General features: G+C 41.3%; 1 protein-coding gene across 1 annotated transcript; it reads left to right on the forward strand.

The window, feature by feature from the left end:
• The first annotated feature begins 3,245 nt into the window (after window positions 1-3,245).
• LOC122646599 (rust resistance kinase Lr10-like) lies at window positions 3,246-6,716 on the forward strand. Its single transcript, XM_043840183.1, has 3 exons — window positions 3,246-4,023; window positions 5,457-5,483; window positions 5,579-6,716. Exons 1-3 carry the CDS (start codon window positions 3,324-3,326, stop codon window positions 6,694-6,696), a joined length of 1,845 nt encoding a protein of 614 aa, XP_043696118.1. The 5' UTR covers window positions 3,246-3,323; the 3' UTR covers window positions 6,697-6,716.
• The last annotated feature ends 10,119 nt before the right edge of the window (window positions 6,717-16,835 follow it).

Consider the following 16,835-nt stretch of genomic DNA (forward strand, 5'->3'; position numbering starts at 1 on the left):
GATTTTTCCTGGACAAAGAGAATATATAGCACTTAGATCATCTTTATAACTTCTTGCAGGTCAGATTAGCCAAAACTAATAGCAATAATCAAAGTAAACAGTGTTAATGTTTACCTAAAAACAAGAGCCGGGGTTGCAGAGTATGCTCTGTTGCAAAACCCACAAACGAATTGAACAAAAATGAGTGAGTTTTAGAAAAGGAAATTAGAAAACTTTCTTATAATAGAAATGAAATTAAAGAAAAAATTAAGTGTAACTTCTTACCGTAAAACCTTGGCCAATATAATTCCGTAAAGCCTACAATATCCAGGCACGAAATTGTATCAGACATTCAAATATATGAATTGGTAAATTACGGCATTCTCTAGCAGTTTATAAAAAATTCTTACTTACAATATCTGGGAGGATGGAAAATTGAATAAAAAATTCCTCCTTTGCAGACGATGTCGCAGGTGTAGGTAATGGAAAGATCTTGGCTAGGATAGCAAGAGCCCCCTCTTTCTTCACAGCTTCCGCAATCAATGCGATACCATGAGAGTTCAAAACCCATGGCCATTTCATAGTGTATCTGTGAGAAAGAGCGATGATGATTCCAGCCACCGCCGCCGCCGCCGCTGCCGCCCGCTTCTTGCAACCGAATTGGAACCATTTTGTCGATTGTACACAAATCCGGTATATATGAATACTTTAAATCACCCACAAAAACGTAAGAATATTGGGAACTCGAAGAAGAAGAAGAAGAAGAACCATTGATACATGGAGAGGTATTCACAAAGTGAAGAGAAGATTTAACAACTGTGATAGGGTTTTCACAACTCAGGAAAATTATATAGTTTTCCAACTCATAAACCCTAGGGTAGAAGAAAGGGTCTGTAAAAGTGAAGTTAGCATTACTTGTCAAGGAATTAAGAGGTACCGAGGAGCAATTTTGAATCTGGAGACCGGAATCAACCACTCTCATGGTTCGATTCTGATAAGAGATTGCTTCTACATAGAACTTACCTGAAAACATGTATAGAACGGTGCGGTTATTCTCACAGGAGAGGCTGTATCGAGGGTCTCCACAGTCTGGAGGATCGTCTTTCAAGCGAAAAGGGTAACTGATGTTGACAAGGTTCCCACATGAAGAAGAGTTGCAGTTTTTCTGAGCTTCACAAGCCTGCAAAAAAATGAAGAAGAAGACTAGGGAGATCGATATTCTGAGTAGGCAACAACCTCTTCTCGTCACCATATTTTCTTCTCAATGGAGTGAACAAAGAGTCCAGTCTCCAGATCGAAGTAGGTAGATAAACGTTTTCAATATAGATTTCAAATGTCAAAAAAGTTGTTCTACCGTATAAGGTTTCTTAAGAAAGTTTCCCAACCACAAAGCTATGGATAAATGTCCTCATCCGGACTTCATGATTGAATTTCTTGAGAATTTTCAGAATTTTTTTTCCTTTCTTGAGAGTTGAGAGTAAGTTTTTGGGGTAAGAGATCTTGGGAAAGGATGGTTCGTAATTTTGAATCTGATCGGTTAAAAATCGTTTATATTGAATCGGTATCGGTCTAGACTGATTCGTCCGAATTGGATCAGTATCAGCCATCATTTTTCTATATGTTTTTTATTTTCATAACTTTTAAATATTTTTCAGACTGAGGTCAGTACTGAAACCGATCCAGCAAAATCCAAGTTTAAGTCAATTTTTATTTATTTATTTTTTACTGATTTTGATCAATTCAGATTGGTATCACCCCTGACCGATCCCAATCCTAATACAAACCATGGGGAGGGAGCTAGGCCGTTGTGTGCAGAAGCCCAATGAGTGGGTATGGACAAGCATCAACAAGAGAAGTATTTCTGCCTCTCACTGACGTAGACTGTCAACAAATGAATAAAAAATTATTAATCAATAGTGAAACCAATATTGTACAGCACATAGAGATGAGTCTACATGGTTTGTAATTCCGAAAAAGATGTTGTCAATCCGAATAGCGTGTAGTCATATGCAACACCTGAGTGAGGCGATAAGCATTGATTGCTTTACCCCTAATTGATTGCACCGCACGACATGTACTTGTGCCCAAACCAACTTCACGTGAAATGACCGGCGCCACTCATCCTTTCAGCCTTTTGAGGAGGGTGCGCCGGACATTTTGCACGCGGCTGGGTGCACCGGTTAAGGTTCCGTATGCCATGATCTTTTTGTTGATGTAGTCTTTATTCCAAGATTTATTCATCACTTCCCAGATATCTTTCCCAGTCCAATTACAGGAGTCGATGTGGCTTGACTAAATGGGTTTCTCTTCATGCCGTGGCCGGTGGGCATTGGATGGAAGAAAAAAATTGGGTAAGCACTGCCGTCATCTGAAAAATTAAAGTCATAATAGTAGATCAAATGGGCCCGTCAATTTTTGGTTGTTGTTTTAGGGTCCAATTTTCGTTAAATTTTTTTTTGGAAAACCGCGTATGTGAGAGGGTCTCTCGAGTCATAGTTGAATTGATCTAGATTTCTACACGCGTTCCAATTTGATGTACTCAAGCCATGGTTGAATCAAATTGTCAAAAATTGATTAATCAACCAACTATAGATTCACAGGAGAAAAAGAAAATTTATAATATTTGTCATGATATATTCTATTTGCAAAAGATTTTTGTATCTTGTATTTTTTCCTTTGTTCTAAGATCCTTTGATAATATGATGGATTTCTTGGCAAAGCGATCCTATCAGTTGAGTCTTCGACTTGGTGGTCTTGTACCTCTCAATGGTTTTTGAAATTGTATGATGCAGATGCTATTACTTGTAAAGATTCTTTTTTAATATAAAATTCCTTTTGATAAATATAAAAAAAAAAAAAAAATTTCTTCCAAAAAATCATAAATATTCACTCATTAATTAATGCTTTGAAACTCCCATTATGAAACCTTTCTCATTTTTTAAGATAAATAAGAATATTTGACTAACAACCATAAAAAACTAAATCAGTCAATTTGAAGAAATATAATTCCAGTTTGCAACCATTTGTCGGACCTTTATCCCCTCCTGTTATAACACGGTGTTGTACACATTGTGCGATAATAATAGAGATTATGTGGTACTGCAACTCCCACGTGATAAACATGGCCTCTGCTGTTACGGCACGATGCGCTACAGCACCGTGCTGTAACAGGAGGGGATAAAAATTCCCATCTACCATAATAATGAGTGGACTAAGGACAGTAATCTGGAGCTGAGCAAGCGCATTACCCTATGCAGACTTCTGTAGTCTTCTTCGTCTCCTTCTTCCTCTTCTTCCTCTTCTTCACCATAGCCATCTCATCTTCAAACCAAATAAATGACTGCATGTTACTGTCAATCCGGTGCAGCGATAGTGGTCCTGACATTCGATTTCCTTTCTGGATAAAGGGCCGGCAGCCCCAGCACTGTGGCTATTCCGGCTTTGCGGTATCTTGCACCGCCACCAACGAAACTCTGCTCGAGCTTCCATTTTCGGGTTCTTTCTTTGTAAACAACATTAACTATGTATCACAGACAGTGGGTCTATATGACCCACATGGCTGCCTTCCTCAAAGGCTTCTTCAGCTCAATTTATCCGCTTCTCCCTTTCTTAACTTTCCTCAAGATTCTCAACAAGCTTATGAGTATATTGATCAGGAAAGTGTCACTTTCTTCAATTGTTCAACAACAAAAACAGAACGACATTCTCGTTTCTTTGCTGTGCCGATTAAAGATTATCTGATTTTCTGCCTTGGCGTCCCTGGGCACCAAGTTTATGCCTTACCCTCATTTCTCTCTCTATCAGACCTGGCCTTGCCGTTTTGCCAAAAAATTAAGAACTTCTCTTATCTGAGGTCATTGGATCTGGTTAATCTTCTTAGAATTAGTGACCCACGTTTTTATCTCCTACTGAGTTGGTCCCAACCATCGTGTGGAAGTTGTGAAGCAAACAGAGAATATTGCAGATTGAAGAACACTAACACAAGTGGACCTGATGAAACTGAATGCTTTACCCTCCCCAAATCTCCTTCACCACCAGCATTGGGTATGTATTATTATGGTCTCTCTATCACTTTAATTTAAGTATCTACTTCCTGATTTTAATTTTGGTTTCATGGAAACCCTAATCTCAATCGATTGCCCTCCTAGTTTACTAACCTGTGTTTTAAATTGAAAAGATTTTGTGCCTTGTTCTGCTTTCTCTGTTTTCTGTTAGCTGGGTTTTTTCTTCTAATTATTATTAGTATATTTTTTAATTTTGCTTTCACACACACACACACACACACACTCACACTCAAGCATGGCCCACCCTCCCCATAAAAATTGATCACATCTATCCCATGGCCAGACTGGGCTTGGGCTAATTGATTCATTGGTGTGTCCAGGCTTTGAAGGTGCCATCATGCCTAAAACCCATGAATTACTGGTTAGATGAATTGGTAAATTCACTACTGGTGAGGAGTGAAGCTTTGTGTTTTAGTATATAAGGCAGAGACATATAGTTATGCTGTAAGAATTATCAAGAACTTGGACAATTAGCTTGCACAGTTTGAAATCACTTCTTTTAGTCACCCAAGACAAATATCCAATTAAAACCTCCTTTTGTTCTTTTCATTTAATTCAAATTTTTATTCCTCGATCTTATGTCTATAAAAACCCTAGTATTTGAGGCACACACATATAGTTATGCTACTTACTATTTTCCTTTCACTCCATTTTGAAAGGTAAAATTACTGTAACATTAAATCAAAATGTATGAACAGAATCACATTGAAATCACCATGATACAGAGAAATTCGTTTCAGTCATCCAATTGGGACAGTCCAGGCCAAATTGTCTGACTTGTGAAACCAGGACTGGACTCAGATTTAAATGTAGACCAATACAATGAAAGAAAAAGATTTGTTTGTCTGAATGCAAAGTTTTTAGAAAATATTCCTTATATCCTATTAAATCTCTCTTTTCCTTTCTTTCTTTCCTTTCTTTGTCTTTTTTTTTTTATGGTGGGGGTGGGGTGTGGAACAAATATGAAATTAATTTATATTATGAATATGTTCATTAAAAGTTATTAATAATCAAGACCAAATTTCAGATGCTGGCAGTTTACTTTTTGACTTAATTAGTGATCCAGAGTTTAACACACAGGTCCTATACCATTTGTGCAATTACTAAACTACAGCTTCAATCTTTTAATGAATGAGAGAGAGAGAGAGAGAGAGAGAGAGAGAGAGAGAGAGAGGGAGTTGTTTGTGTTACACATATATAGCTGCATCACATGATTTTGCGAAGTTCATGAGCATGAAAAGTTAGCACCAAAATCCGATCCTTGCTTGTACAAGTAATATCAACCAGTAGTGATTTGTACTATGATATAAATTGTTATGCGCTAGGTAACATTATCTGTGTGTGTGTGTGTAACTGAAGGTGTTGATATATATACCCGGATGTATTGATTCCTCTGTTTTTTTTTTTTCTCAGATGAATCTGCTAAGAAAGTGATTACAGGTAAAGCCACATACATATTCACCTTAAATAAACTTCATATTGTTACTAAGAAATTTTACTTTCTGGCTTATTAATTTATAGTGTTTTCATTACAGGCGTAACCACAGGCACCTTTCTTCTTGTTGTGGCAATAATGCTGTCCATCAAACAATACTGTGACTACAAATCAGATAGAATTGAAAAAGAGAACCAAGTGAGGATTCTTAAGTTCTTAGATGACTACAAATCCCTCAAGCCCTCAAGGTACACCTTTGCTGACATTAAGAGGATTACAAATCAATTTAAGGAAAAACTGGGACAAGGAGGTTATGGTAGTGTGTACAAAGGAAAGCTTTCCAATGAAATTCTAGTTGCTGTTAAGGTCTTCAACAATTCCACCGGAGATGGAGAGGATTTCATTAATGAAGTTGGCATCATTGGTAGGATTCATCACATAAATGTGGTTCGCCTAGTTGGTTTTTGCGCAGATGGATATAGACGAGCTCTTATCTATGAATTTTTGCCAAATGAGTCACTAGAGAAGTTCATCTTTTCAAGAGATACTAAGAGACCAGTCCTTGGTTGGGAGAAACTTCAAGATATAGCTATTGGCATAGCCAAAGGAATAGAATACCTTCATCAAGGGTGTGATCAACGTATACTTCATTTCGATATTAAACCTCATAATATCTTATTAGATGACAACTTCAACCCTAAGATCTCTGATTTTGGTCTTGCAAAATTATTTTCCAAGGATGAGAGTGCCATCTCCATGACTACAGCAAGAGGGACAATAGGATATATTGCCCCTGAAGTGTTTTCTAGGAACTTTGGTCACGTTTCTCATAAATCAGATGTTTATAGTTTTGGAATAATGTTGCTTGAAATGGTTGGTGGGAGGAAGAACATTGACAACACTATAGCGAATGCTGGCCAGGTGTACTTCTCCCAATGGATCTATAATCATCTGAGTCATGGGAAAGAGTTGGAAATCAGGATAGATGAAGATGGAGATGTTGGTATCGCTAAGAAGCTAACAATTGTGGCACTTTGGTGTATCCAGTGGTACCCAGTTGATCGTCCTTCAATGAAAGTAGTGGTTCAGATGTTGGAAGGAGACAGAGAGAGCTTGATCATGCCACCCAATCCTTTTAACTCTACAATGCCTTCAAATAATAATGTAGCTAATAGTGAAAGTCCCCTATGCACGAAGTTATCAATCATCTCTCAATAAGGGTTTAGAGACAATATGTTGTTTTTCTCTTTGATATTGATGTAAGTTACTTCACATGGCTGAACTTTTGCCCATCACTCATTTCAGCTGTTATGTTTAAGGAACTTTGTAGATGAATGGCCTTGGATTTTATCATTTTTGTCTACATATAAAGAACAAAAATCTATAGCTATAATACTTTTTTGGGGGGAGGGAGGGGGGTGGGAGAGTCCTCTCTATAGCTATAATGTTCATCATAGAGGAAAATCTCGTAATCAATGTCAATTTCAGAAGTGAAAAAAAGGTTTCTTCATTTGAGATTTCACAAGATAACTGCTAGTGCCAAAAATGTTGTCATTGCATTTGGTTTTCCATAATTTTTGTGCTATAGCTTAATATGATGAATCTTTAATTTGAAAAGTGAGAACTTATCATTAGAAAGTGCTATATATATTAGAATTTATAATGGTTCTCTCCAAATGCTATGGTGAGAATCTGTTGACTAGGAGTTATATTGTTTACTCTTTCTTAACTTTCTTAGTGTATTACACTTTTTCATTGAGGTAGAAATCCTATCATTTCATATATATACTCATAAAAATTTAAGAGACATTATAGCTCTTGAGAATGACCTGATGGTAAATTATTTTTTGATTATTATGAAAAACCTTTTTTTACCTTGACTTAAATAACCTTTGAGAATAAGACACGGTGCAATCAAGAGAAAGCTACATGTTCCAAATACATATATAGAGATGTCATTCACACAATTCCATTCTTACATTATTCATATTTGAATTGTGTGTGGGTCTCACCCCAAAAAAACATAAGAATTGTGTGTGTATATGGGGAGGGAGGGGGGTTCATTAGTAAAAAATGATCTATCATTCTGACATCTTTGTAGGTGTATTAGAACATGTAACCTTCTTTCATTGCCGTTGTGTTATTCCCAAAAGTCCTTAAATCTGTTATGTTTAATGATTTTTCACACACACTTTATTAACTTTCAACAATATATATAATACAAGAGTTGTAACTAATCAAGAAGCTTCTAGAGCCAACTTGATAGTGACACGTAACAACGAAGCTGACAAGTATAGATAACAATAGAAGAGTGAGTCACTTCACCTTAACATGCCCCCGTAAGCGCAGGGATCAGAGATCGCAAGCTTGTCCCAGAGTAGGAGAAAACAAGCACGATTCAAACCCTTCGTGAGCACGTCAGTAATCTGATAGAGTGTGGAAACATTGCGAACAAGAAGGCGCCTCAAAGCAACCAAATCCCGGACAAAATGGAAATCAATCTCAATACGTTTTGTACGTGAATGAAAAACCGGATTGGCTGTCATGCATGTAGGCCCTATATTGTCACAATACAAGACCAGTGCATGGGGAAGAAAAACACCAAGTTCCCCAAGTAAGGATCGTAGCCAAACAAGCTCCGTAGCCATGGTTGCCAAAGCCCGATACTCAGCCTCAATGGAGCTACGAGACACCGAGCGTTGCTTCCAAGAACACCATGAAATAAGATGAGACCCAAGAAAAATGTTGTATCCAGGAGTCGAATGGCGATCATCTGGGCAACTGGCCCAGTCAGGATCAACATAGGCAGCTAGAGTGACAGAAGAACAACGACTGAAGAACAAACCCAAAGAAATAGTGCCCCGTAAGTAGCATAACATATGCTTGACAGGCGCCCAATGAACGTCCGGCGGAGCGTGCATAAACTGAGCGACCTTGCTAACAACGTAACCAATATCAAGCTGCATGGCAGCCATGTACTGTAAACCACCAACTGTCTGACAGTATAAGGTCCGATCCGACAAAGCAACACCAGTAGTGGAAGACAAGGTAGACCTGGCAGCCACAGGAGTTGAAATGGGCTTAGCATTGTCCATTTTTGTCTTGGCCAACAAATCGGTAATATACTTTTGTTGAGTAAGTAGCAAGCCCAAGGAGGAACACTAGGCCTCAATACCTAGAAAATATTTCAGCTCACCAAGATCTTTGAGAGCAGAAGCACCGGACAAGGCACGAAAGAGATTGGACATTGTCGTGGCATCATTCTCTATTACGAGAATATCATCGATGTATATAAGAAAATAGATCACCATGGTTGGAGACCGGTAGAGAAATAGAGATGTGTCGGTGCAAGAGGCCACGAACCCATGGGAAACAATAAACGAGCTCAACTTAGTATACCAATCACGAGGCGCTTGCTTGAATCCATATAGGGACTTACGAAGATGACAGACATGATCCGAAAATGTTGGGTCAACAAAACTGGGTGGCTGAGCCATGTACACTGTTTCGGTGAGATCCCCATGCAAAAAGGCATTGGATACATCAAGCTACCTAACCAGCCAATCATATGTAACCGCAAGGGACAAGACCACACGAATAGTAGCAGATTTCACAACAGGGTTGTGGTTTTTATCAAAATCAAAACCTGGGCGTTAATGAAAACCCTTTGCGATGAGACAAACTTTATAGCACTCAACAGTACCATCGGGGTTTTGCTTAACTCGAAAGACTTGGCCACTTGCATCCAATTACATTATGAGCTAAAGCAGAGGGAACAAGGACCCATGTGCCATTTTTGACCAAAGCATTGAACTCATCCTGTATAACTAAACGCTCGTGAGGATGGCACACGGCCTGTGTATAACACGTTGGCACAAAGTCACCTGACGAACTGGGTGGCTGAGCCATGTACATTGTTTTGTAGCGGTGAGCAATCAAATACAAATAATTGTATCACGAATAATCATCAATGAATGTGAGAAAATATGAGGCGCCATGGCGTGCCTTTACATTCATAGGTCTGCATATGTCTGAGTGGACTAGCTTTAAGGGATAAGTCGCACGGACTGCCTGACCAAAAGGCTTCCAATGAGCTTTGGCTGCTAGATAGGACTCACAAGTTGGTAAGGTAACTTTAGCGAGTGGGCCTAATAGGCCTTCTTAGCTAGCCTAGTCATCCTATCCCTCCCTATGTGTCCTAGTCTAGCATGCCAAGTAGTGGATTTAGAACACGCATTCACATCAATCACAAAGACAAAATTAGAAGGTGAAGAATCAACAAGATCTAATTTAATAAAACCATCATAAATCAAACCATATCCAACAACGTCATTATCCATAATTAAAGTCAAAACCTCTAAGTCAATGGTAAATGAATATCCTAAAGTTAACATAGCTGTAACTGAAAGTAGATTATGATGGATGCTAGGTGCATAAAACACATTATGGAGTAGGATGGTGTGCCCAGTACGCAGTTGGAGTTGGTAGACTCCAACACCTTTGACGTCCTCGCTTGTTCCATTCCCCATAAAGATGCTCTGCGAACCAGCTGTAGACACTGATTTTTGCCACCCCCTAATTGGCGATGATGACAACGGGACATGGACGATGGACGGCGCACCCCCCCTCTTTTCAGACCCAAAGATACTTGGCCCATAAGACCAAGAACCATGCTGAGCACAAAATGGCCCATTTTAGGCCCAAAAACAAGGAAAAATGGCACTGCGCGCCCACGGCGCCGTGGACTCTTCCCACGGCGCCGTGGACGCCTTCCCACGGCACCGTGGATGCCTTCCCACGGCACTGTGGGGAGGTGTACTGGATTTCCACGGCACCATGAGGGGGTGTGACATCAGCCTGCTGACGTCACCCACGTCGCCGTGGAAAAGCCCCCCACGGCGCCTTGGACATCTCCACGGCGCCGTGGAGGACTTTTCGGCCAGGAGAGAGAAAATGTCCCTCCCTATAAATAGGAGGGTCCCCTCCCACATTTCAAAAGGAATTTTGGATAGAGAGACCCTCCCCAAGTGATTCCTAGCATCTTTGTCTCCCTTTTCACCCTCATTTCTCCTCCTTCTCCCATGAGTGTGTGAGTATTTGAAGTTTTCTTGAGGTGGACAGATCCTTTGATTGTCCCTCTGAGTATAGAGCGCTTTGGCTCCTTAGCTTTGGTATCCCGTCTGTGCACGGATAACCATTGAAACTCCCTTGTTACAGACGTTATTCTGTCTGTTTACTCTTTTCCAAATCACTCGAAAGAGCCGTTACTCTGCCGAGAAAGAAGCAGCGTCGATCCATTCGTCCATCTCCCCTGAGCCAGGGGCATACAACCATACATGTATAATTATTGCATTTTTGTCGATCCAACGTAGTCCTTTCTTATTTTACCGCTTTAGTCTGCATTTTTCACATATATAATGTAGTTTATTGTACTTTAGTTTAATTCATAGCATCTGAATGTAGTTCATAATATCCCCCATCCCCGTAATAAGAGAGAAACAACATTTGTCCTTATGTAGCATCTAACACAGAGAGACCGGCTTCGGCCGGGCGAGGTGGGTGCCTAACACCTTCCCACACTCGTAACCTGACCCCTTACCCGAACCTTTGGTTGGACCATATGGAGTCACGTAGCCCGATTCCGCTCACCACGGGTAGGGCTACACTTAATGGGTCCTAGGCCCTAACCCTAGGTGGCTACTTCTCATTATGTTAACATATTTTAATGCATGATCCCAATCCCCTATTTATCATATATTGACAATGTTATCCACATCCATACACACACACATGTATCTTCCAAAATCCTATGTCACCAAAACCCAAACGAAGAAGGGCTGAGGAAACCTTCGTCCCGAAGGACCTCGGTACTTACAGTGACGACTTCACTGGGGAATTGGTGGGCAAATGTCCACCCGAGGTCAAACTTTCTAAATAGGTGCTATCAATAAATGACAGAATGTTCTCTCTAAACTTTTATAAGAAAGAAAAAGAAAAAAAAATAATGATAATAAAAGAATATAATAAAAAAAATATACAAAACAAAATACAAAAAAAAAAAAATGAATAAATAAATACCATAATATATTTGTCTGGCTAACCCTTGTGTGTACTAACCGCATCATGCATAGTGCTCGAAGTGAAATCAAACGGCGAGGGTACTCCCTGTCGTGCCTTTACCCCCGGGGAGGTGAGGCACGTCATGCTAAGTACTCTGAGATTGGATGATAGCCGCTTCCTGTACCACTTTCTTGCACACATACACTGCATGGAAACTCCTCTTACCCCGTAGTTAGTCGTTGGACCCCATGAGTAGTCATGGGTAATTCGTGGCTACAGCCCTTGATATTTCTTGTACGAGTTTAGAATCACCAGCGAGGGTATTCACTAGTGTGTTGTGGAGTGCTCTGCCACTCAAAAAAGGCACTAGCTCGATTACTCTGAGTTTGTGTGACCTATTCTCTAGGTATATCAAAAGAACCACGTGCTTACAATTCGTGACCACGAGTGATAGGTATATCGGTTCTGTCAAGGGTGGCCTTGTTCTATCCTATGGAAGCCTACCCATTACATGCATCATGTAGGAAAATAGACCACATATGATTAGGGTACGACACAAACTAACCTTTGTTAGCTGTAAGAAAGACCGAGTTTAGGGTCATTTGACGATTAACCTGGTTTTGATATGAGGTGCCACCAAAGATAAGGAATTCCATAGTCCCACGATGGTCCCTCAAAGAAAAATGGAAGTCCACTTCCATATAATGGAACCTTACATGTCCCTCGAGAAAAAAAAAAGAGAAGGCACCTCATCCTGACTCCAGGCATAATCATCAATAACCCGGTAACTAGGATCTTTCTCTTGTTTGTTTTTTATTGTTGTGTTCGAAAATGCTTTGGCAATGACGGCATTCGAAGTCTGGTCTCAGAAGGAGTCTGCTGAAACTCTGATGACCACTTCGATTACTTGAGTCGAATAAAATAATAAAATGAAACAAATGTTATAAAATACCAAAAAAAAATCATAAAAAAAAGGAAAAAAAAAAATAGATAAATAAAATAAAATTCTTCTTTAGCCTTCTTAGGGTCTAAACTAGGTATTCTTCTCTCTTTCGTAGAAGCACGATTCCATCTTTATCCATCTGGGTTTGACGCGATGGAAGGTTGACTCGAGCCAACCCACCATTCTCCTCAAGATCCCTGATTCCTTCTCAGTCCTCTAGTTCATCTTCTGAGATATCACTTGTGAGTAACATGAATCCTTCGGAGGATCACTTGTCTGAAAGTCACGTCGAAGATCGATTGGATAGGTTGCAAGTAGACATGACCGAAATGCGGCAACTCATGGCACAACTAGTTCAGTCAGTCAATGAACTATCTAGGGGCGGATCCATAGCTGGACCAGCAGAGCAAGAAGTCCAGAAAACTAACCCCGCAACCCTCAAGACTCCAATCATCATACCAGTAGAAGAAGGGGAAGATTGCCACCCTATGGACCCTCCTGAGACTGAAAGGGAGAAGAAAATGAGAGAAAAAGTAGCCGAGTTGGAAGTGGTTGTCAAGGGCAAAGTCAAAGAAAAAGATGAAGAAGACCTGGTGTTCTTTTCCGAAGGGAAAATCCCTAAAGATTTCAAATGGAAATTGGATAAGTTCGATGGATCGGGAGATCCTAGGGCTCATCTCAAGATTTTTGCCACCATTGCCAGATCATGGGGACTTTCTGAAAACTAAATGGGACAGGCGTTCTTATATTCTTTGGCCGAATCTGCTTTGAGGTGGTTAACCCAGCTTGATCACACCCAAACCTAGTCATGGGCCTCTGTGGTTAAAGCCTTCACTAAGCAATATTCATACAACACTGAGATGGACATTACCCGAAGAGAATTGAAAACCTTGAGGCAAGAACCAAGTGAAGAGTTCTCAAACTACATCATGCGGTTCAGGGAGAAGGCCGCGAAAATGTGGAACCGCCCTACTGAGGAGGAGCAGGTCGAGATATTGTTAAAAAATCTGTATGGGGAGTACCGTGAGAAGATATACTACCAGCACATCAAAACATTTGATGCTCTTATGACAATCGGGAAGAAGATTGAAGATTAGATCTTTAAAGAAAGGCAGAATCAGGGTATGACCCGTGAAGCATCAGGAAGCTATTCGGCAAGGAAAAGCCCAAGAGCCAAAGGAGGAAAAGCTGTAGGGACAAGCAGCCAGGCGGCAGAAGTTCAGGTGGCAGCCATAGGATCCACCCCTCTCGTGATCCAAACTGAATCTGAAGCACCCAGGAGGAATTTCAACTTTGAAGGAATGATGCCCTTGTTGTTATTCACCAAGCTCAAGAAACAGGGAATGATCAATTCCGTTCCTCCTAAGCCTGTGGATTTGAACAATCCACCTACCTGGTATAAGCCCAATCTGTACTGTCATTACCACGACCAACAAGGCCATCATACGGATAGATGCCTAGCTCTTAAGCATGCAATCCAGGACTTGATTGACGAGGGTAAAATTGAACTTCAGAAGAAGCAGCCGCCAAATGTCACCACAAATCCTCTACCTAACCATGGAGTAAATATGCTTCAAGAGGGTGCCGAGCAAGCAAATCCTACTACCTTGATTCATCCAGTCGGGAAGAGGAAGCTAATGAAGGCACACGTCTATATAGCAATGTTGACCAAGAAACTCAAGGAGGAAAAAGAACCACAGATTCGACAAGAGGTGTCTCAGGAAGTGGATCGACCCGATTCCCCTTTCTATCATCCAAAGTCAGAAGGTGCCACATAGGTAGAATACCAGATACCTACATAAAAAATCTCACAACCACTGGTGAAGGGGACCTATTCTCCAGAGTCGTCTACGGGATCAGTGAACATGCTGCAGGAAGAGACACCATTCCAAGATCCTACCACATTGATCCAGCCCATCCCGTGGTATTCAGGAAGAGATGAGCAGTCACGGCAAGCATGGGCAGAAAGGATGCAGATTTGCGTTTATTGCGCCCGAACCAACTGTGACGGGAATATCCAAACAGGCGGGCAACCATGTGACCAAGGTAGAGGTATAGCATCCATCAACCGGCTTCGGAAGTTGGATTTCTTGGAGTATGGATTAGAGGGTCTCGAGATAATGACACCATTGTGCAAGTATGGTTTCTCATCATCCGAAATATCTCACATGGTTCCTGAAGAAGAAGAAGGGACTGAAATCACCAGAGTCACACCTCAGCTCCTTAAAGCAGTCTCAGCACTAGCTATTGGACAAGCTCTGACCAAAGAAGTCTCTCTCGTCCATGTAAGGGGAGCTATTGACAACAGCTCAGATGAGGAAGATGACCATGATATCCACGAGGGATGGATAGAGTATGCCGAGCAAAGTCCAACGATGGAGGACGAAGGAGTAGAAGAGATGGATTGGGTAAATAACATCGAAAGCGATGATAATAATGACCTTACCAGCCTTATTCAACCCGTATCATCAGATGAGTATGAAAGCAGAGATGATGAGGAGATATCATCTCTAGAGGTTCCTAGAGGCGACTGGACGGTGCCCAGAGAAGATTTTGAGCGTTGGAACATGAGCGCCTTCTATCAAGTCGCAGATATACTCGACGTTTCCACCCATACTCAAGAGATCCTGTACAAGGCTACTTCTCTATTTCCAGATCTGGTGTGTAGTAACTTCGCGGCACGTTGTGAGAGCTTGGTGATGCCAAATGAGAGCGATGAACTCGCTCGAACCCTCCATGAGCTAAAAAATATGACTTGGTTAGTCAATGCTTTGGCCTGTGATCTGTTCGGAACTCCTCCAGAAGACCTGGTCTTGTATTCAGATTCATTCTCCTATCCAGATCCACCCCGAAGAAGTGAAACCTGGGACGCATGGATCAATGATATCAGCCTCGGGGAATTTCAGATTGACCCCACCAGAGGTATCTTCCCTATGGACATCGATGATGAAGGGGAAGAGCCGTTGGAAGAAGAACAATCGTCTGAAGAAGATGAAAATGAGCAAGAATCTGCATCAGAGGAATCTAATGTTGAAGTGTCTGAAGGGGAAGAAGAAATGGAGGATGAGGAACCTTGGCAACCAAGGACACGTCTGGAGAAGTATGAGAACATTTGCGGATCCGCACCATGGGAATTATCATTCCGGGTGAACAAGATCCACCGGGATATAAATAAAATCCAGGAAACACTCATGAGGACGGTGGTCTTGGATGATAAGTACCAGGAGGAGCTTCAACAGCTGGAATCCGTTAAAGAACAGTGGGCACTCCCTCAAGCAATTCGCCGTTTGAAAAACTCTGTAAAGTTAACTTTGGCCTTGACACAAGACCTATGTGGGACTCCTCCCCCGTCTCCGTATCAGGGTGACAGAGAATACCGCGCATGGGCAAGAGCGCATGATGATTTCTATATGTGTCATGTCAATGAGGGAGAAGCGGTAAATGACCCAACAGGGAATATCCACCCAGTTATTTCAACCCCAGAAAAGGGGTTCAAAATTTCAGTTTCTCAAGGAGAAAAGAAGGATCACAGCTTCTATAAGTCATTGGCGGAAGCAAGGAAGATGTACCAAGCGGCTTCGGAAGCCTTTCATGCCATTGGCCAATTGATACCAGAAGAACCCCATACAGTCTAGCAGGTTGCTGAAAAGCGTGAAACCCTGTCAGGAATCCTAAATCAAGCTCGGAAGTCTATTGTGGCCTTGTCTGATGAAGGGGGTAAAACCCGAATTTGTCCCAAGGGTCCTCTTATCATCACTGATAGTGACGAAGAAGATGGGGACTTTTGCCCAGTCCGGTTGGTCATTAAAGAAAGAGAGTCAGAGGTGGCGGAAACCAGGAGTGGCCAAAACTTCAAGAATAAAGAGTTGACAGTGGAAAAATATCGGTCTAGCCAGTCCACGGCAGTTGTTGAGCCAGAAAACCGAGTACTAGACCAATTGAAGAAAGCCCAAGCCAACATCTCAATCTGGGGTTTATTAATGGCATCACCAACCCACCGAGAAGCTGTTCTAAAAGCTCTTACCAAGGTTCAAGTGCCCATAGAAATGGGGCCTGAGGAATTATCTCACATAGTGGGGGCCACTTATGCCATTCAGTCACTCTTTTTCTCAGAAGATGATTTACCCCCAGGAGGAAAGAATCACAACCGGGCACTTTACATTATGGTGGAATGTAACAAGAATCAGGTCCCCCAGGTTCTGATAGACAATGGGTCCGCCCTCAATGTGATGCCCCTCAAAGCAGCCAGATGCATGGGTTTACCTCTAGACAAAATGAAGTCGTCCAGTCAAACCATCAGGGCATACGACAATTCCAGAAGGGAGGTAATTGGGATTCTTACCACCAGTGTCAA

This window comes from Telopea speciosissima, chromosome 11 (genome assembly GCF_018873765.1).
Source record: "Telopea speciosissima isolate NSW1024214 ecotype Mountain lineage chromosome 11, Tspe_v1, whole genome shotgun sequence".
Classification (NCBI taxonomy): Eukaryota; Viridiplantae; Streptophyta; class Magnoliopsida; order Proteales; family Proteaceae; genus Telopea; species Telopea speciosissima.